Below are 21,066 nucleotides of genomic sequence, written 5' to 3' on the forward strand. Positions count from 1 at the left end.
TTCATTTACATTTAATTATTCTTGGAGACATGCATAGTTTTTCGAGATAATACAGTGCATGCAGACGAACTGAGAGCGCTTATATGTGATGGGACCACCTGTGTACCCTTGATACATTTGCGTTAACGATTGTCGTCCGCTAGACGGCAGCACTGTATAGAGCCTAAGTATGCCTATGGCCGTGGAACAACACGAGCCGTTCCCCGCCATTCTTCTTCATTCGCCAGCCGGAGCGACGAACCCTGACCAGCATCGCGATCGCGAAGCGGCAGGGGTGGACCCCTCCTCTTAGTCCTTATGGTCGAACGGGCTATTGTGACTAGCCCAGCGAGTGAGCCTTAGGGATGCATCACGCCGCGCACGCCGCCTGCCGTGAAGTTGCGGCAGCCAAAACGAAGCCTGAGCGGGGAGCATTCAGTTAGCGCCGAGCCGGCCGGGAGTAGCGTTGACTGTTGAATTGTGTATGTGGCTTACATTTCTGTTAAGACATTCCCAGCGCCAACCACATTTCATGCTAGAGAGCAGTTAAAATGGGAATAGACGGAAGTCGGAACAGCAACTAATTATTTGTTATGGATATAATGTGAACAGTGATATTTTATAGTTGAAGTATAATGCGTACTTGTTTTATCGTGGCAGTGATACCAATACAATTAAGAACGATTTGTAACACAGTATGTAGTGTTGTGTCATAGTGATGGAATGTTAACCTCAGGTGCCCATTTGTGAATTCATTCGTGTTTGTGCCCATCTACAGTGTGCGAACACACGGACAATATAACTTTATGTGGAAAGTGTTTAGTGAAATTTGATTGTTACAAGAGGACGAATGTTTGCTCTATCGAGTGCTTTACTAGTCGGTAAGTTTGTGTCTGTATATTGTGTACTTGGAGAGTAGTGTTTCCGCGCCAATACTGCGGGTTCGTATTGTTTGCGTTGAGCGGGCGGTGCAATCTGAGGGACCTCTAGCTTGGGCCTCAACCTTGTGTACAAATACTTAAAGCAACCCTTTACGAAACTGCAATCGTTAGGGAATCCTTGGAAATATTTCCGTAGTAAATAATATCCTGCATTTTAACTGAGGGCGCGCAAGTGTGACTTCATCCGCTGATAAATAAATATGACAGTAACAATAACGATCAGGACGACAACGTAATTGAAGTTCGAGTTGGTAGGCTATCAGATCAGCGGATTGTGTGCAGGTAGCTTGCAGGCAGATATGTAAAGTTATGTTACTGCGACACACACTGGTGTTCGTGTAGCCCCATGATTTCGTGTACGGTGAAAGACCTTGAGGTGGTGGCTGTACTTACGGGCCAGGTGGACGACTGGGAAAACATGCTAAACGAAACCGCCTTTCTATGACGTGAAGGAACCCCATTTTACAAATAAATTTACTTTCACGTTGGACTTCTCAGTGAGTGCTTCATAGCCATTGTAGTTGATAAAGCGTTGTTAAATAAACTAAGGAACAGTAAGTTATATCCCTGAACATTAGCATATCCCAACGGAACGGGTGGTTTGTCACGTGTCAGCAAATACAAACGTAAGCGTCTTGGCATGGAGACCGTGATAGTGGGCAGCCATTTTACTCACTGATAAGGAATGTACCAGCTACTGAACTGTCGACTTTCGTACAATTTGGCACCGCGCTGTTCGATGACCGTGAAATAATTCGTTTTGTAGCCAGCCGACATTGCATGTTTCGTCGTGCCTGTCTGCTTTGCGTGTAGCCTATGCATGTTTCACATGCATCCACCGTAGTTACGTAATAATACGTAACATCATAGGCCCCATCTTCAGTGAAATGTCGTGACGCTATGAACGGCGGCACATTCATGATTTGATATGATTGGGAATAACTTAAATAAGTAGGGATGTTTTTATTTCTCGTTAGTATGAGTGACCGTGCAAGATTTTAGGATTTCTAGCGAAAGAAGAAGGAAAGCCCCGAGCTGTCACCTCGATTCGTTATATTAACCATAGGCGTTTATTTGGATTCGGCCGTTGTTGACGAGGTTTTGTTTTCCTACCAGAAAGGATAGTAAGCGTAAGGGTCCCAGAGTGACCATTTCAAGTAGACCAGAGTTTTTATGAAACATTGCGCAGTACTACATGGTGCGCATATTGACTGTGACATTGCTAGTTCTGCTGTGTCACGGATTCTCCAGTAGAGAATAAAGGACGAAGTTTTTTCGTTATGTAGTCTCGACAAGCAGGCAGTTATAAATGATGCTACATACATTTTTATGGATGCTAACGTTGGGAGTGGACGTTTTTGTGTAGAGTCTGTAATAATGTGACAAAGGGAAGGAGTGAAAAAGAGGTGAAGTCGCGGAGACCGGACGCCTGCTGTTGGCGGCAAGGGTCTGGCCTGATGCCGGCAGTTCGGAGAGACAGGCTCCGCGCAGATTAGCAGTAATCACAAATGACCCTACGCATAGTCTATTATAGTTATTTCTCGTTAGGAAACTGAATATATTTTACGGCGTAAAATTAAGGAAGCTTTCGTATGTAGCAGAGAACAATTTCTATGCCTCCAGTTATTCCATTCCGCACCTCGATATACATTCCCCGTGTCGCTTCACCACGAATAGAAAATGATCACTACTACAAGCTTGCCGTCTTCCAGCATGAAGTTTATATGCGAAGGGTTTCTCCGAATATTTTGTACCCAAGGATAGAACGTGCTGTAAACATGACTACACAGTTCAAAGAACCTACTGTTCGAGAGAGAAATGTTTTTGATATGTTTACACGGTTTGGTCACGTTTAAGAGGAATGAGTGTATCTTTAAGTTAGATTTCCGGATGAGAAAACCACACGCAACAGAATAAGAACGCGCTAATACGCATGGGGTAATTAGAAATACGGGCGCAGGTATCGGGGATTGAAGTCGTGTCCAGTGAACGAATGAGCGTTTGAAGCTACTTTCGAAAGTTAGAATAGATGCCTACTCAAAACTAAAACATAATTTGTAAGTACGTGCTGCGTACGGCGTACCAATTGTTTATGGTATTTATTTGGAATGAGGTGGGGCAGAATTACGCGCATACTCTCGGAAAAGGACCCACTTCTTCAGCTGCCCAGGTTACCCTCACCAGGACACATCTCTAACCCCCCTCCCACGCCTCATTCTCCAGCTTTGACGCGTCTTGAGGAAGAGTTATTTCTCAGTTTGTAGCGCAATCGCAAGGGGGGGGGGTTCAAGAGATACGTGCCCAGTGTTAAAAAAAATGAATGTCTCCGTGAGATAAAGGCACTACGAATTCGCCTCCGTGGCAGCTTATCATCACAAAAGAACTTTGTTAAGACAAAAACTTTAAACGAAAAGTTTTTGTCACACCATCCGTATCACATTCAAGCGTTTCTTCTGTCAAGATTTGCTGCCTTCTTGGTGAGTTTGCTTCTGACCGTAAGCGCTACAGTGAGACGGTTCTGCTGAGGTGTGAGGGATACATTCACGTGACACTGTATGCCCAGTCCGCGTTCAGGTTCGTTGCGGTGAGTTATTGGTACGCCATGATAACATTGTCATCGCGTAAGGAAGTTGCAATGTTGAAAAATATCTCCCATTCGGGGCACGAATTTGCAGCTCACTCATTACTGCAAACCTATGGAATCAGTCTGCGAATGTGAAGGCCATAAACCCATAGATCTTTGTGATGGAACGTTCCGGAATTATACTGTTATTTTAGCTCGTTTCAGGTCAAGGTGCAGTGTATTACAAAAGCAGTCTTACTATCTCCATGGAGCTGAGCCCTTGACAAGCAGCCAGTTGTGTAGCTATTCAAGAATTTCATACCATTTTATGGAACCCGGAGGTTCATTATCGTGTTCACAAGAAGCCTCCACTGGTCTCCGCCCAGAGCCAGATTCATCAAATCATACCACACCTTCCTGTCTCTAAGAGTCAAAAGAACAAATAAATCGAACCGAAAATAAAGCAAATGCATGTGTTATGGATACTTCGAATTTGATGAAAATATTAACCTGGAGCCTTCAATTTGCTCAGGACTGCCCAGATAAGAATATGGTTTTGCGGACTTGTTTTCTTGATGAACATTTGCTGGAGCGTTATGTTTAAACTGGGCACTGAACAATTTCTCGATTAGTCGGCAGGGTGCAGCACCGTCTTATCAGTGGTAACAATCCAGGAATCGTGGACAAGGCGTTATAAAGAAGATCGACCGTGTATTCTCATGCAATCACGCAACGAGGCCTTTGCTAGGACATATTTTGACTGTCCGTTGTAAAGTGCAGAAACGTTAGAATGGAGCTCACCACGCCATAAAATCGATAAGACGCCCCCCTCTACGGGCTTAACGTCATATGAACCTCTGTAGCAGAATTTCTAAATATTTGTATGCAGGGGCGCTTTCGAATGATGTGTCATGTACACGTTATGCAATTTTGTTTCGTTTTACACAAATCATATTTGACGATTGTGAAACGGCGTGTTTCGATGTTCAGTAGCAGACCTACTAATTTCTCATGACATCCGATAGACGAATAATGAATGTGATCGTTTAAAAATAAACTCAGTTGCATGTAGTATTCCGGCTGTTAAACATGGAATAAATTCGCTTTCATATGGCAACATCCCTATAATTGTGACCACCGCCACCAAGCTGAGACCGTCATGCGAAATTGAAAAGCACTAAGCATTTTTTTCGTAAGACATTTTTGACATCTCAGGAGATGGACGTTTGGGAAACACGCAGGCATGCCATTTATGTTGATTTAATGTGTTGTTCAACAACCTTTATTAATAAATCGACTGCTACAGACCCATCTCTTGACTGCTTACAACTCGTTGCATTATTTGAATATGAATTTTATCGTGCTGCCCAGAAAGTACAAAAATTAATTAAGAATTTGTTCAATTTATGGTTACAGGACAGGAGATGGGACCCCCTTCCTGAAAATATGGGTATTAGAAAGCGTAGCATTTCATGATGTAGTTGTGGAGTGGATTGAAGTGGCTCAGGATGGCGTGAAAGTGCGTGTTTTGTATGCTGAAGATCTTGAAATTTCGGGACCCGCGAAGTTGGGGAGTTTCTTGAGCAACGAAATTGCTTATAAATTTTTCGTGGAGTTAGTATGTATAGGAAACCTCACGAGGTGCAAATAAATACAGCCTTCACAGTGAGGAACAAAAATGGCGTGGCTGTTGCAAAAGAATTCGAAGCAAGCTCGTACAAGCCAGTACTCTTCAGGTACGTGTAAACTTTTGTAAACGAAGGGAAAGCCTCTTGGAGAGGTTAAGATGGAAATAGCATGCGAATATTTGTCTTGGAATCTTCAGATTCATCCAGTGCGTGCTATGGTACGTACGGAAATATTACCTAAAGTGACGTTTGACATAACGAATGTACGCATGAGGGTCAGGAACGGTTGCGGGCCTTTTACCAATCAGGAATTGCGATTGGTCTGCAGTAACACTAAACGGAAGTAGGTTTCCTCGAAAAGAGAGGGGCAATAATTTCGAAAACCTTTTTTGAAACTACCACCACTGGGTCCCATATTTATTTTTGCGGACTTAAATGATAGTAACGCGATTTGAAGGTTTAGGATAGGTCAGATATTGAGTTGCTGTGAACACTGTAGTAAACTTTCGGGTTCCACAGAATTGAGGAATTTCGTGGCCAATCTAATAATTCATATTTTAGAGAAAGACATTGCCACGCGATTTGCATAACATTTGAATCCTTGTTAGGTTACTGTTTTATTTTTGTAGCATGTCGCACGGGACTTTTCGCCTAAATGTCCACAGATTGCGACACCCGTAAGTTGCGATTCCAAGGTTTTGTTAACAAAGAATGTTTTTTTGCCGATTTTATTTGGTGTTCCGTATTGTTGTGAGAGACAGAGAACCTGTGAGTCATTGTTCGTTTAAAACCTCTGTGAGCGGACATCATACCTTGAGAAGGCGACTAGTGCTGTGTTGCCAAGGAGGTATCGTGTATGGCGTTTTTGGCTCCCACCGTGTATTGAAAATATAGTAACTTTCTGGTAATGACGGAATTATCTGCTTTATTATTTCATAATGATCTACCCTCAGAGATGGCCGTGCTGTATGTCACGTGGTTAGTCGCCGGGTTTCTCACCATGGTGGTGAGTTCAAATTGGATTTGTGGGGGACAGTGCCGTGGTGGGGCAGGTTTTCTCTGGGTATTCCAGTAAACAGATGTTTACTCAAGTTTTCGAGTGGTTCAAAAGATTTTACTTATCAAAAATCCAAGGAAGGTGTAATGGACCATTACGGCCAGATACCAGGGGTCTCGGGTTCATCCCCCCTCCCACAGCAGACGCTGTTAAATACGAATTCGTTTACATATTGAGAACATTTGGTTTAGATCTTCCGTTTGGTACAGTAATCTGTACTATTCAGAACGTGTAGGTACATTGACAGTGCTGTCTTTTTCTTCAGAGTAGTTTGTATCGCAGTTTGAGCTCCATAAACAGCACGAAAAACTATTTGCTTCTGTGAATCCTGCATTGGCCGGTCACCATAGCCGAGCGGTCTAAGGCATGCACTGTCTTCGCTCACTTGGAAGCCGGGATCGTGGGTTCGAATCCCACTCAGGTCATGGATGTTTGTGTGCGTGTTTCTGTGTTTGTGTACAGGTAGAGGCCTTGCGACGAGTTGATCACCCGCCCAAGGAGTCCTGCCGTATGTGTAAGATTAGAAAAGCCGAAGTGAACGGAGTTCATGGAGGTAGGCCTAGGCCCACTGGGGCTGTAGTGCCAAGAAAAAGAAAAAAAAAGAATCCTGCATTGTTACAGCTGTATCATTATTCTGGACGGAATTAATTAAAATCGGTGTTGCGATCACTTTTGTAGAAGTCAGTTTACATGCGTTTACTGTTTAACATTCATTTGGCCGGTACGGAAAGATATTTACTATTGCAGTTTTAATCTATCAGTGATAGAGGGAGCCCCTCCAGTGTTGACCATTATGACAGCGGTGTTTGCCGTCGACGTGAGCAATATGATGACTGTAAGAGAGTAGCCTCATTGATGAATAATTGCAGCGTTGTCACACCTTTATCTAAGGTTACTTATAAACAGAACCTTGCTGAAAATCTCAGAACTGATGTTCATTTAAAACAGTTTAATTTTACTTTAAAATTCAACAAAAGTAACCTGCTTATACATTTGTGAGGTTAGTTTCGAAACGTAGGTTTGTTGTTTACATAAAGTTTGCAGGTGTCTTACAGACACTTCTTAATAGGCACGTGAATTTTGGAACCAGAATTCCATACATCGGCCTGTTATTCCACTGTGTTTATAATCGTGAAATTATCCCCTAGTAAACATTTCGTTTGTAGGCTTACATTTCTGTTTGATTCTGGTGGACAGGGTGGCACTGCGGTGGCTTTTCTATCGCCGACGCTATATGGTCTCTGTACCGACAGCATCGTTAAAGAACTAAAAATATTTCGCAGTAGGTGGGTGAACAATATTAAAATGGATCTCGGAGAGATAGGATGGGATGGTATGGATTGAATTTATCTGGCTCAGGATAGGGACCAGTGGAGGGCTCTTGTGAACACTATACTGAACAGTCGGGTTCCATAAAATGCTACGAAGTTCTTGAGTAGCTGCAGATGTGGCGGCTTCTCAAAAAGGGCACAGCCTCGTGAGTGTGTGAGTAGCAGCCTTCTCTGTAGAAAATACCGTAAATTGTCTGTGACGTTTTCGACGTGTACGCTTTAAGTTCTTCCGTTTCAGAATTAACTCTGCAATTGTGCCCCTTAGATATCTCTTGGACTGTACAACGCCGAATGCGGGCCACAGTTTGGAGAGGATGAAGGAGGTGGCAGTCGTAGCCTGTTAAAAGTCACTTAGTGGAAACTGTGGAAACTCTAATTCGTGGTAGCAATTACAGTTGTATGTTGTACGAAGTGTACTACTAATCGAAGTTCAGAAATAAATAGGTAAGTGGTCATAGGGCCGGTCACGGTAGCCGAGCGGTCTAAGGCATTGTCTTCGCTCGCTCGGAAGCCGGGATCGTGGGTTCGAATCCCACTCAGGGCACGGATGTTTGTGTGCGTTTTTCTGTGTTTGTGTACAGGTAGAGGCCTTGCGACGAGCTGATAACCCGCGCAAGGAGTCCTACCGAATGAGTAAGATCTAGTAAAACCGAAGTGAAACGGAGTGTTTCGTGGAGGTAGGCCTAGGCCCAGTGGGGCTGTAGTGCCAAAGGGGGGGGGGGAAGTGGTCATAGGCTCGGGACGATTGCGCTCCTTTCCGTTTTCATGAGTTCCACAGTTCGACAGTAAGTTACTGGACGTAATGTTTTCAGAATTCTGTTATGTTTGTGGCGATCTTGATAAAGATAATTTTACTTCGTCAAAGGTTAACTGTGTGCTGGTACCTGTTAATTCATTTCTCGAAATAAAGGGGCCAGAATAAATAATGTCGCATAACTGTACTTGCTGCCTTGTGTAAATAGGCATCTGCATCGATTTGGTGTTTTGTCCAGGGAAACGGAAGTAAATTTCTAACTGCCTAAAGAGTCGCCAGGTGACGTATGGACATGTGCTCTGCCTAAATTCTTTTCAATCCGTTTATGGTAATATTTGAAAAAATAAAAAAAATCCAGTAACCCCATCGGGAAGCGAACCCACGACCTTCCGGATTGTAGCACAGTGCCTCAAAAAACTACGCTACTGCTTGTCCCGACGGTTTTGGAGACTGCATAAACGGTAAGATAATATTAAAATTGACCAGAAGAAATAGGTGGTGATGTGTAACTATGAATTGGATTCAGTTTGCTTAGGATAGGGTTTTAATTGTAGACTTTTATGAAAGAGGTAATGAATTTTCGATTCCATAAAGTTACAGAATTTTCTGACCAGCTGAAACAAATTATAAAGTACGGCAGTGGTTATCAAACTGTGGGGCGCGACCCCCAAGGGGGGGCGCAGCATACTTTCTTAAAACTGCCCTAAATCAATTAGAATAGAAAAAAAATACATATAGAAAAACTTTTGATGAGTACAGGCTTTAATTATAATGAATTTCAAAAAAGCTAAAGAACTCAGCCCACCCCCTTCATGAAGCGCTGCGGACGGTTGTAAAAACCATCAGTGTTATCAAGACAAATCCTCTGAAGTCTAGACTTTTAAAATGCGGTGTGAGGAAATGGGTGCCGAGCACACTGCTGTTGTTTTTAGTGATGCTCGATGGCTTTCAATTGATATTGGCTTCGAATTGTCTTTGTTGGAGTTCTGGATACATACATATTGGCAAGGAATTCCAAACTTTGAGCCCAGAAGCATTGAAGATCCTGATTCCTTTCGCAACAGCTTACTTATACGAGACAGACTTTTCTGCTTTGGCAGCTATAAAGTCAAAGTATCGTTCAAGGCTAAATATTGCTAAAGAAATTAGAGTGGCCATTTCTGATATGACACCACGTTTTGATAAACTTTGTTCTCAAAAGCAGGTCCATCCATCACACTGAACTTTGACATTTAAATGTTTGATTTTCTTTGCAGAAAAAAATTAGCTATTTTTTAGTTAAATATCGTTTCATTTCAATACATATTTTGGTTAATTGCAAGTGTTAAAACTAATTTATATTGTAGGCCTAATATTGTGATACTTTAAGTTTGAGTAAAAAAACTGCTAGATAAGTAGATAAACATAAAATAAACTGAATAAAACGTAAAACATACCATGACTTCCATTTTGATAAAAAAAAACAGGCTGGGGGTCCTGAGAGTATTTTCTCTTGTCAGGGGGGCTCAGAGGTAAAAAGTTTGAGAACCACTGAAGTACGGTATTAAAGAAATCCTGCATCATGGAGTAAATTGGATTTTTAACGACGTGTTACAGCAGCAAAAGTTGTGTAACTTCTCACGTAAAACGTGAGATTGTTTTAAGATGCAGCCGAAGAATTCAGCTGTAGAGTGGGGCGAGAACAAGCAGCACAGGTGGTCCTCGCCGGGATTTGAAGTACATGCTTTCCGAACACTAAGTGGCCAGCTACACCCACTAACAGGACTAGGCTCGGTTGGAGGGCAGTGTTGTTTTAGCAGCATCCTTATGTGATAATACAGATCTTCAAGTGAGCACGTGGTAGCGAAGTTGGTTGAAGCACTATGCTACAAGCCGGGAGGTCGCGGGTTGGAGCCCCGATGAGGTGGATTTTCTTCATTTTACCTAATACAGCCGCACTGTAGCTTAAGGGTCGACTCAGCCTCTAAAGAAGATGAGTACCAGGAATCTTCGGGGGGGGGGGGCAGCCGGTGCGTAAGGCTGACAACCCTATAGGTCTTCACAGCCTGTTACAGGGATAACTTTTTTTTTGCCTTTAAAGGTCTTCAAGTGACAGGGACAAGGGTATACTGTAGTGACCCTTTTTGAGGTAGGCCTGATATTCACATACAGAACGTAACCAACCACGGAAGACAGTACTCAGAATTCGATATCAGGAACTCGAATGTCATTCTGCCCTAATATGATCATTATATCGTCTTTTTGTTTGCTCTTCAGAATGTCCGATGTAGACCAAGATTCTTCGATTGTAGTAGATGATTTAAAAGCGACATGTATTTGCTGTTTTCATCCTTTAGTGATCAACGTCTAGAGGCATTTGCTTCTAATTTGATGATCAAGTTATAGTGTGTCCCAGGAGGAAGGGTCAATATTGTGGGAGGTCACAGTATTGGTCATTTTAAGCAAAAAACGTGTATATGTTCATGTGTCCTATTCCGAACGGTTTCCGAGATAGATCTATTTCACTGTGCAGTTCCAATATTTTTGATGATAAAAGATGTTACGTACTGTTTCTGATACCGGTATTTACTGTTCAAGTGCCATAGTTGGTACAGTTTGCCTAGTATAATACGTTTTCGAAAAGTCCATTGTCGGCATCGTCTCCTGGCAACCAAACATTCAAACTCTAGCCCATTAGTAAAATGCTAAGGCTCTAATACCACTAATAAAACAAGCAACTGGACACGATCTCGTGCTGGTTCCGTTCAACTCCCACACTAACATCGTAAGCTTGTCCTCACAACTTTCAGCCTTCCGGGCGACCCTTTCCAACAACCATTCCCTTCAATATTTAATATCCTCGCCCATCGTTACCTCTTGATTTTACTATCCTAAACGTACGAGACAGCCGGTATAAATTCCGAATTTACTCGTTCTGCAGTCACAGTGTCCGAAACTGTCCACTCGCTTGATTCTTCTTCGAAGAACGGTCAAGGTAAAGTTGTCCCTGTGCTCTGTTACCCACAACTTCATGTGACCGTATGGAGAAATCGGGACACGCATTCTTAATGCAGGTACTGGATGGCGTAGAGTGTCCAGTTCCACAGTCCAGCAGCTTCACCAGCGTTACCAACTCGATACGAGCTGGGTGGGCTCCACAGTGGGTCTACACAATGTAGAGAATCAAATCCCGATGCGCCAGTCATACAGCACGTAACCTAGTCTCTATACTGACTGAGATATCCCGGTTTTTCATCCTTCTTAGGGCAAAATATTCTCTTCGCCATTTGTCTTCAAACGCGCGTGTCTGTTTTTTCAGAAGTAAAGGAACTAGTGGTAAAATTGCTTTGTGCAGTGTCCTTGGAGGAAAGGTCAGTATCCTGAGAGGTCACAGTACCGCTCATTCTAAGCAAAAAAAAAAGAAGTGTATATGTACATATGTGTTCTATTCCGAAAGGTTTCACTGTACAGTGTTCTTTCACAGAATTGGAGGCGAACAAACGCCTAGAGAAATGCAGTTCTTGAATTCATTTATTTTATTTCAGATACATTATAAGCGATATATTTTCGTAGAGGATTTTCTTTTTCCATTTTATATTACTGAAAGTGTTAAATTTGCGTTATTTCGGAAATATATTTTGATCATATTTCATAGAAATTTCTTCATCAAGGACCGTCACTGCCATCAGGGGAGCAGTACCAACGTAATTTACCAATAATGACAACCTTCCGTATGGCAGTAAAGAAACCTTGGCTAAGTAGTAATTTTTCAGAAGGTCCTTAGCTGTTTGGAGCATTTAGTGATATTACTGCGTGGAGTTTTGCGGTGTTACGTGTATTAAACTCCATGTCATTTTGCTTTCGCCTTACGAATTAGGTTTATTCATGAATCAAAACATGTACACCTCAAATTTTTACTCGTAATATAAGAAAGAAGTTCACAAATTAACAGATTCATATCTGATGCAAAAGAATTTCATCGATGAAACATGCACGTGTTACTGACTCATCATGTATCGCCAGAATGAACGCATTTTGCAACCAAAAATATAGGTTCCAGTTACTTGTCTAATTTAATATTTTATTTCAAACAATTTGCTTGAAAAGTGAACAGCAATAGGCCACTGTTCTAAAGTAGAATCTAGATTTGTCACTTTTCGGTGGCCTCAAAGCTGTGACCAGTGTACCGACTGCCCCAACATTGGTAATAAAGTCATGATTGATTGATTGGTTGCTTCGTGTGTCGTGGTACAGTTGCGATTAATTGATTGATTAATGGGTTTAAAGTCGACTCAACTGCATTGGTTATTCGCTGCTGTCAGTACAGTGAAGACCAGTTTCAGGAACCCTAATAACTAAACTTTAAATTAAATTTAAATAGTGTAATTTCCTCTACACCGTATAATGGTTGTATTGCTGATTATGGGCTGCGTAATGGCGTTCATCTGCTACTGCCATTCAGTAACATGATGACTGTGTCTGAGTTGCACATTTGACCTTAATACCCTATATCAGTTCTCTTCAGTTTCCGTCAACAAAATAGAGTATTGTTTTTGAAGAGCGTAAGCCATCCATTCAAGTTGTAGGACTTGTTTATAAAGCCCCACTTGGGTAAACGTGTTACGATGGTAACATGTAACACAGAATCTTACCGAGTGACCATAGTTGCTAGTGGGATGGGACTAAGCCCCTTGTACTGCGGCAACTTCTGGCCTATTGTACCAGCCCCAGATGATAGGTGAGGGTGATTGTGGAGCAATTGGTGGAATGAAGATTGGCAGGGGAAACCGAAGTACTCGGAGAAAACCTGCCCCAGCGCCACTTTGTCCACCACAAATCCCACTTGACACCCCGGGAACGAACCCGGGCCGCCGCGATGGGAAGCCAGCGACTAACCGCTTGACCTATGGCGCGGCCTAGTTACCTATTAAGTATTGAGGAATTTGGATGTCTCTTTCACTGACCTCAAACGTAAAGTAAAACTAGACCAGAAGTGACGTGTTTCTTTGGGAATGGCCCCCGAAGAGTGGTGCGACTCATAGTTGACTGGACCCCCCCCCCCAATTACTGGCTGTAAAATATTTTGAAGTTTCTGTAGGCCCATGTATAAACGCACTAGGGCTATGTTTTTTTTTCTGTGGCGCTACAGCCCCAATTTGGGCCTAGGCCTACCTCCATGAAACTCTCCGTTTCACTTTAGTTTACTAGAGCTTACAAATTCGGTAGGACTCCTTGGGCGAGTGATCAGCTCGTCGCAAGGCCTCTACCAGTACACAAACACAGAAAAACGCACACAAACATCCATGCCCTGAGTGGGATTCGAACCCACGATCCCGGCTTCCGAGCGAGCGAAGACAGTGCCTTAGACCGCTCGGCTACCGTGACCGGCAGGGCTATGTTAGTAGCAGGATTTTTCAGAATTGGCAGTTTCTGTGTGACAGTATTGTGAGGATACCGGTTTCGTGTAAAATAAATATAGATTGCAGCAGTATTTTAACTTTTTGTTGTGACTGTTCGTGTATAGCAGCCTAATATCTCACATAATATTCTGTAGCGAAATTTTCTGGATGCTGTTGTAGTGTTTACTCCATTCTGACTGGGACAAATTAGTGTACCACCTACTCCGACAACGCTGGATATTTCCCGAAGGCTTTCTTTTTATCTGACCCTTCAATCTGACGGAAATTTATTTCGTTTCTCTTTGAAGCAGGAGCCGACCATTTTAGTATTATTTAGATCGGTGCTGACCGAACCTTTCACTAATCAAATGATCAGATTTTGCATTCTGAGGGATAATTGTTTGTAATAGCTTAAGCAGGGTCTGTTATAAGTTGACAGTGAAAGAAAATGTGTAAAATTGTAATGACTGAGGCTACCATGTGTGTAGATATGCCAGAGGAATTATGTAGAATATAAAGCGGCTAGGCCATGAAGCTGTCCATTCACCTTCATCAAGTGCCGACAAACAGATAGCATGGGACTTCACTGCCCCCCCCCCCCAACCTTCTGCGTTCGGGGCACAATGTTTAGGTACAGGGACAACGTCGCCTTTCACGTTTACCTAATTTTAAGGCCGTTCCGAAGCTCAGGCGACGGTTATTCTCCGGCTTCTAGGTCAGGTCACGTGGGGTTTGTTGTGGACGAAGTAGCACTGGGGCAGGTTTTCTCCAGTACTGCGGTTTCCTTTGCCAGTCCTCATTCAGCCAAATCCTCCACACTCATCTGTCATCTGGGGTTGGCCCAACGTGCCAAGTGGACTCTGCCTCACTCTAACCGCAAGAAAAAAAAATATTTCATATGAAGAAGTGTCAGTGAGGAGCTCGCCCCCTGGATTTTTGAAACTCTTTAATTATTTTAGTTCATTCTTGAATAAGGCAGTGGTCCACGCAGGAAGTACCGGCCGGCCAAGTGGTATCTGTCCACAGGTTGTTTACGTAATCATTGACATAAAGAAGGACCGCGATTTACGTTGGTTCCCTAGAATTGTTAGAACAGTGAACTTGAACTTTTAGATTGGCTGGGTATGCAGCTGTAATGGATAGATGCAGAATTGTGATACGGATCTTTTTTGAGAAAAGTCCAGTTGGAAAATAGAGAAGGAGTGTGAACGAACCATTAAAATTCGTCTTAGCTGGATGAAATTATTTCAGCATGATGTCCAGTGGTGGGCTTTGTTTTATCTGTCTTGATACGTACTTCGCAGTGTGTGACAGCAGTGTTACTGTGTTCCCTTTCTTTCATGATGTTTCATTTAGTCAAGCTTTTTGAGACCTTGATTAATGTAATTGTAATTATAAAAATGGACTAATAATTTGTTTTAGAAAGAGTCCAACTCTTAAATGAAGCAACTGAATAAAACCACGTTAATTCGCGAAACTTCCCAATGCGGGATTGACGCAATGGGCGAATGGGAGGAAGGAAATCCATGTGTTACGTCCTGGAGGAAATTGCAATTCCTGTGGCTGGGATCGAATTCTGTACATACAAATTGTGACGTTCTGTAACTAGATAAGCCTGTGGAACCAAATGTTTGACATGTTTCATTCGTCGGCATCTTAAGAATTTATACACTTTGATCATAAAAAAGGACCCCCCACCTTCAGCCAAAACAAGGGGACCCAGGATAATATGGAAAAGCGATACGCTTGTGTTGATATGTTGTTTCAGTTGCGTTTCTCTTCGGTAGAGAGACTAGTTCATAATACAAGCTTTCGCCTCACAGGTTAGTCATTTCACAGCCAATTATCAAGTACAGACAATAATCACCGCGGGTATTGGTGACAGCGCGTGGTCATAAGGACGATTGACAAGACGAACTGACCAGGCATACTACCCGCAAGACACAACACCATGAATTAAGGCCAAGACGTGCTACCCTCAGTTATAAACCCCGCAAGACACATTGCATTGAGTTGTTTTCCATAAGACATACTGCCGTGAGTGGAGCCCCACAAGCCTCAAACCATCTGCACAGCTTAGATTTGTTGATCAAAATTTCTAAATAGACGTGCTCAGGTTGGGGTACGCGGTAGCATAGTGGTTAAGGTACTATGCTACAGGCCGGAAGGTCGCGGGTTCAAGATGAGGGCAATGGCGCGTAAGGCTGACAACTTTACCGCCATATTTGAGCCGATTGTTAAGGTAATGTGGGACCCTTAACGTCTCACAACCCTATGGGCCTTCACGGCCTGTTACAGGGATAGCTTTACTTTTTACTTACATGCTCAGGTTATTTAAGGATGCAGGATTTCAGTTGCATAGGTTATGTAGTGTCTAATGAGATGAGTACATGATTTGTGGCTGTCGGTACCTTCTCAGGGTATTGTGCAGGAGTTCGCATGGACAGGCTGTGAAAACCAGCGAGGAACGTACACCAGTATTGCCCGTAACACTGTAGAGCATGTCAGCTTTGCCGATACACCTTCGTGCATTTTTAGGATTATCAGTGGACCCATAAGCCTAAGATATGATAAAATTCTAACGCGATGCATTGTATTTGGGGATTTTGCTTTTCCATGTAAGTTTTATGGCGACCCTGCAGTCTACATGTTGCAGAGGATAGTAATACAGTAATAACTTGTGTAGAGTGCAGAGGTTAACAGAGCATTTGCGTAGCGTTACCTGCACTCCCCCATACGCCTTAATGGCGTGGTACTCCACTGCTTCCCGCCATAACCATTCCTGTGGAAAGTGCGATATACTCTGCTGTCAGTATCGCATTCTATCGTAGTTTCCCAAGGCGTGGCAACTAAATACAGTGCGTCAGCAGCACATTTATGCAAAGAAATGTGATCTAGGTAACCTAGTGGGTCGCCCCATCGTTAGGAAGTTATCTGTGGATTGTGTGGTCTTCGCAGTGCTCGCTTGCTAGCGTGGCGCTGTGTGCTGCGTCTGCGCGCGCATCGGGCACAGTCATGAACGTTGGGAAGTGTGGGGTATAACACGAAGTCCTCAATATTTGTTGGACTTGCTTTGAGGGATGTTATAGGCGCTCGATTCTCGCTCCAAGTAGCGAACGTCGTGTCGGCAAGGGCTGTTACAATAATGGAGTGATGACATCCCCAAAATAAATACAAACCCTTCATGTTGGTCAGCCTCACAAGTGTTGTAAATTCCTTACATTTTAGTATTGAGTGAAACTCGGGCCGTATGAACAACATTGTGAAGATGTGAAATGTAATTATACGTCTAATTATACGTTTATTTTGGTTATAGGTGTGGTGATGGTGGCGTTTTCTTAGACCCGGTGCCAACGTAGCGCTCGCTATAAGGATGGGCATTGTAGCTGCCCTCGTGATGCTAAGCTTCGGTCTTGGGGTTGTCACCCTGGCAGTCGGCGGAGAGGGCACGGAAATGGGAATGGGCCGTGGTGGTAGTAGTACTGGACCACCACCAGCCCAACGTCCCGATGTCACAGTTACGCCTTCACCAATTCGACACATCTTTGCCCTGTACCCTCCAGCGACAGACAGCGAAAACAGCAGCAAAGCTTTGAGGTTCACGCATCTGGTGGTGGACAAGAGTACAGGACGAGTGTACGCGGGTGCAGTGAATAAACTATTGCAACTGGATGCTGGACTGAGAATAGAGGAGACTGCTGTAACAGGACCGCTTAAAGATAGTCCGCAGTGTCACGCAAGTGGTTGTGACTCCCCTGTGATTCCAACAACCCTGATGGATAACGTGAACAAAGTGCTGGTCATCGACCCAGAGTCTCGCACTCTGATCGCGTGTGGTTCTCTCAAACAAGGAGCTTGTGAAAAATATAAGATGGCGAACATTTCGCTTCAGCCAGAATTCATTCCTACCAGTATTGCAGCGAACGACGAAGTGGCATCAACGTACGCATTTATCGGGCCCGAGCACTACAACCCCTGGGGCAGGTCCAACGTGCTTTATGTGGGCACTACGTTCACAAACAACGGGGAGTACCGCGACGACGTGCCGGCCATCTCGAGCCGTAACCTCTATAACCTCGAGTACGCAGAGTTGAGCTTCTCTAAACAGTCCATCGTCCGTATAGACGTCAAGTATAGAGACCATTTTCTTGTGAAATATGTGTACGGGTTTAACGCGAGTGAATTTGCATACTTTGTAATCGTTCAGAAGCAGTCACCTCTGCCAGGACAGGAGGAACTCGGATACGTGTCCCGTCTCGCAAGGACCTGTATTAATGACGCTAATTACGATAGCTATACCGAGGTAACGTTACAGTGCCTGGTCAGAGACCCCACAAGTCCTGGCTCCATGGTCAATTATAATCTAATTCAGGATGCTAAAGTGACAGAGGCAGGGGCAGATCTCGCCGCGGGTCTAGGGATCAAGACAGCGGATCATGTGCTGGTGGGCGTGTTCGGGCCAAGCCGAGGAATCACCAATGAGCCACAACCCCGTTCCGCAGTGTGTGTATATAGTCTTCAAGATATCGAAGCCAAATTCAACGAAAACATCCATATGTGTTTCAATGGCAGCATTAAGTATAGGAATATGGACTACATATCTGGTCTGATTCTGGATGGGAAGTGCCCTATGGCTGGGGTGAGTAGAAAAATGGTCTGATTTATTGTTTTGTAAACTCTTAGATGTCGAGGGAGCTTCCACAAACATTTACGATCATCGCTGGCTTTCAGTGTAATCACAGTCGGTCGGTATTCCTAACTTCTTACATATTATATACTGTTTTCTTGTTAATGGAAACAGCAAATCAGACATCAGTTTCACGAATATGTCCATTAAAAATAGACCGAAGTTACGTATGGAAGGTTTACCTTGCGCTACAGTTCCAAGTAAACGTAACACCATAAAAACGTTTAGTACAAGAAACAGAGATCAGTGAGCCCAATTAGGATATATCCGGCAGAGCGTGAATGTTTTCGGTGCTTCGGAAAATATTATAGGGCCTGCTTGAAGTGATTGGTGGGTTAGAGTACGCTTTTTTGATGGACATGTTACAGGAAACTATTTTAGTTTGCGTATAACAGTTTGAGTGCGTAGGCCAGTGGAATTTCAGTGACAGTAAAGATGATGGATATCTCACAACGGTTGTTGTCTTCCTTCCACTGTGACAAGGACTTAGTCTAAGCGTATAACCAAAGGAAGGTTCACAGAATGAATGTTGATTACATGGTTGCTTAAAGTTTCGTAAATAAGTTGTCATTAGAGAATTATTTTGAACCGCTTCATAATCAATATGGCGTGACAACAGAGGAACTATTTTTTTTTATGTTCACAAATGATAACCTCATCTAGAGAGATTGACGAGAATTACCTAAAAGCCGTTAGTGAAAAATAGGAAGAAAATAGCCCATTCAATTCTTTTATCAAATCGTTAATGCAGCATTAAGTGACGTAATTGTAACAGACCGTGCATATTCATTTTCGTATTACTATTTTTGTTCGACCAGTTTTCCATTACCTGTTGCATCATACGTGTGTTTGAAGGTGCAGGAAGGTTATTTGAGAGCATGTAGATCTTTGGGATTCGTCCGTGGGGATTCGTTGCGCTGACCACGCGACACCATCTACCCGTTAAACTTGGCACTAACTTCGCAGACAAGCGGCGGTCGCTCGGTCGGTATATTCGCTTGCGGACTCAAAACACGGAGTTTAGTTTAGTTGTAAATGTTTCGGTCGGTTCGGCGGGAGGGTCACACACTCCTACCGTTAACTTTTCTTTTTGGGTCTGACTAAACCCGTAACGCAGTCGGCAAACCCATAGACCACTGAATCTTACAAATTATAAAACCCACCCATAACACAGCAGATTCAAGAAATGGCTTCTTGTTGTTACAAATTCCTTTCAGCTCCGTAAAATATTCACATTTAAACCCTGGTCTCCCATGCAAGGCGACTAAGGGGTTTTAGAGGAAAATTTTCAGGCCCAACAACAGTTTCGTTCAGTCGCCTTTCAGTGAACATTCGGCGTTTTAATTCGGCTCTGATTTGTCCAGTAGCGACTCTATACTTCTAAATTTATTTATTGTAAGATAGTTTCTCTTCGGAACTGTGTTACCTATAATTTATGCAGGAATCTTCTCCCTAATTTTCTCATGAATATCGTACATTAACCCTCGTTTCAGCGTGCAATTGTCACGTGGCATTTTACACAAAAAGCAAGGGGTCTGATTGCTTAGGGGCCTACGTATCATTGTCGACAGGCCTGTAATACGGAAGGCTGCAACACGGTGGCTGCCCAGGTATTTATTGGGGTGATGCTGGAGAGAAATTGTGATGCGTGTAGGCTATTGGACTGTAGACTACGCCACGAGTCCGAACATGCGCGGTAGGCGTTCAAGCGAGTAGCGTGCAACCCTTCCCACGGACTGGGCGAACGTTTTGCGTTAGGCTCTGAAATAACCCTTAGTGTAGTTTTTAACTGTCGCCGAACTTCAGAAATTGTTTGCGGCAAGCATAGGTGTTTCTAATGTAATACTTGCATCCCCTGCACACAGATGGGCGGATCTTAGGAAAAACATGCGTAATGATTTTCCATATTATCACTAAACGCGTGGGAAATAATGCAGTCCTCCCCCCAGTACGAACTATTTGGAAGTTATGAGGGAGAAAGTGTAAAATTTTGTATCTATACTGAATGAAATTGGAACAAATGTGTTGTACTTATTTATTAACACATTTTAAAAAAGCTCTTACTTTTGTTGTAGTTTTCATTTTATTTCATCCAGTAAGTTACTGATAAGTAGACAGCCAAACAGCTGAACGGTAACTGGATAAATTCGACAAGGAAAGAATGTGCTTTCGCAGGAACCTTGGGCCATGATAGTTCTTCATTGAATAATTTGAGTCTGGAGAGACTGTCTATGTTTTCCCGGGGACGTGCTTAATACTAGTGCAAAATATGGAACGAAGGATGGAGAAAAATACACAGCGAAGAGCATTATGATTTGTGATTTTCACCACGTCGGCTTATTGAAGTCATGAGCTCAAGAAAGAAGAAATGGGAGAGGCAGTAGTACGCATGGGAGACACGAGAACTGAGCACAGGACTGCAGTGAGACGATCCCGTGGGAGAGCATTCAAATGGTGTTTAGGGAAATAGGCTATGAACATGTGGCTGAGGAGAAGGCCAGTGGCTGGCTCTGTGAACTCAGTAAGTGAACCATGCTGATGTTATAGCGAAATGAGCGACAGTAAACTTCTGCAGAAGCACTCCCATGTGGAGTTAGTTGATCCCGTGAGGAAATGCACCACAGCATACCCATGCTAATGGGCAGTTAACTTACAGCTTAGGTGCACTCTTCTGCGCGGTAGCGTAGCTATGCCACAAGCCGGAAGGTTGCGGGTTCAAGTCCCGATGAGGTCATTGGATTTTTTTTT

General features: G+C 43.3%; 1 protein-coding gene across 9 annotated transcripts in view; it reads left to right on the top strand.

Annotated features, from left to right (window-relative positions):
* The first annotated feature begins 394 nt into the window (after positions 1 to 394).
* LOC111872852 (plexin-B) overlaps positions 395 to 21,066 on the top strand; it is a 620,835-nt gene continuing 600,163 nt past the window's right edge. For 8 of the 9 annotated variants that reach the window (XM_023867057.2, XM_023867062.2, XM_023867060.2 and 5 more), the window contains exons 1-2: positions 395 to 860; positions 16,948 to 18,270. In XM_023867057.2, coding sequence (XP_023722825.1) covers positions 17,005 to 18,270 — 1,266 coding nt within the window. In that variant the 5' untranslated portion in view covers positions 395 to 860; positions 16,948 to 17,004. Of the gene's footprint in view, positions 861 to 16,704; positions 16,822 to 16,947; positions 18,271 to 21,066 lie in introns of those variants that run through there. The other variant, XM_023867058.2, reaches the window with a different exon arrangement.

Source organism: Cryptotermes secundus, unplaced genomic scaffold (assembly GCF_002891405.2).
Source record: "Cryptotermes secundus unplaced genomic scaffold, Csec_1.0 scaffold298, whole genome shotgun sequence".
Taxonomy (NCBI): Eukaryota; Metazoa; Arthropoda; class Insecta; order Blattodea; family Kalotermitidae; genus Cryptotermes; species Cryptotermes secundus.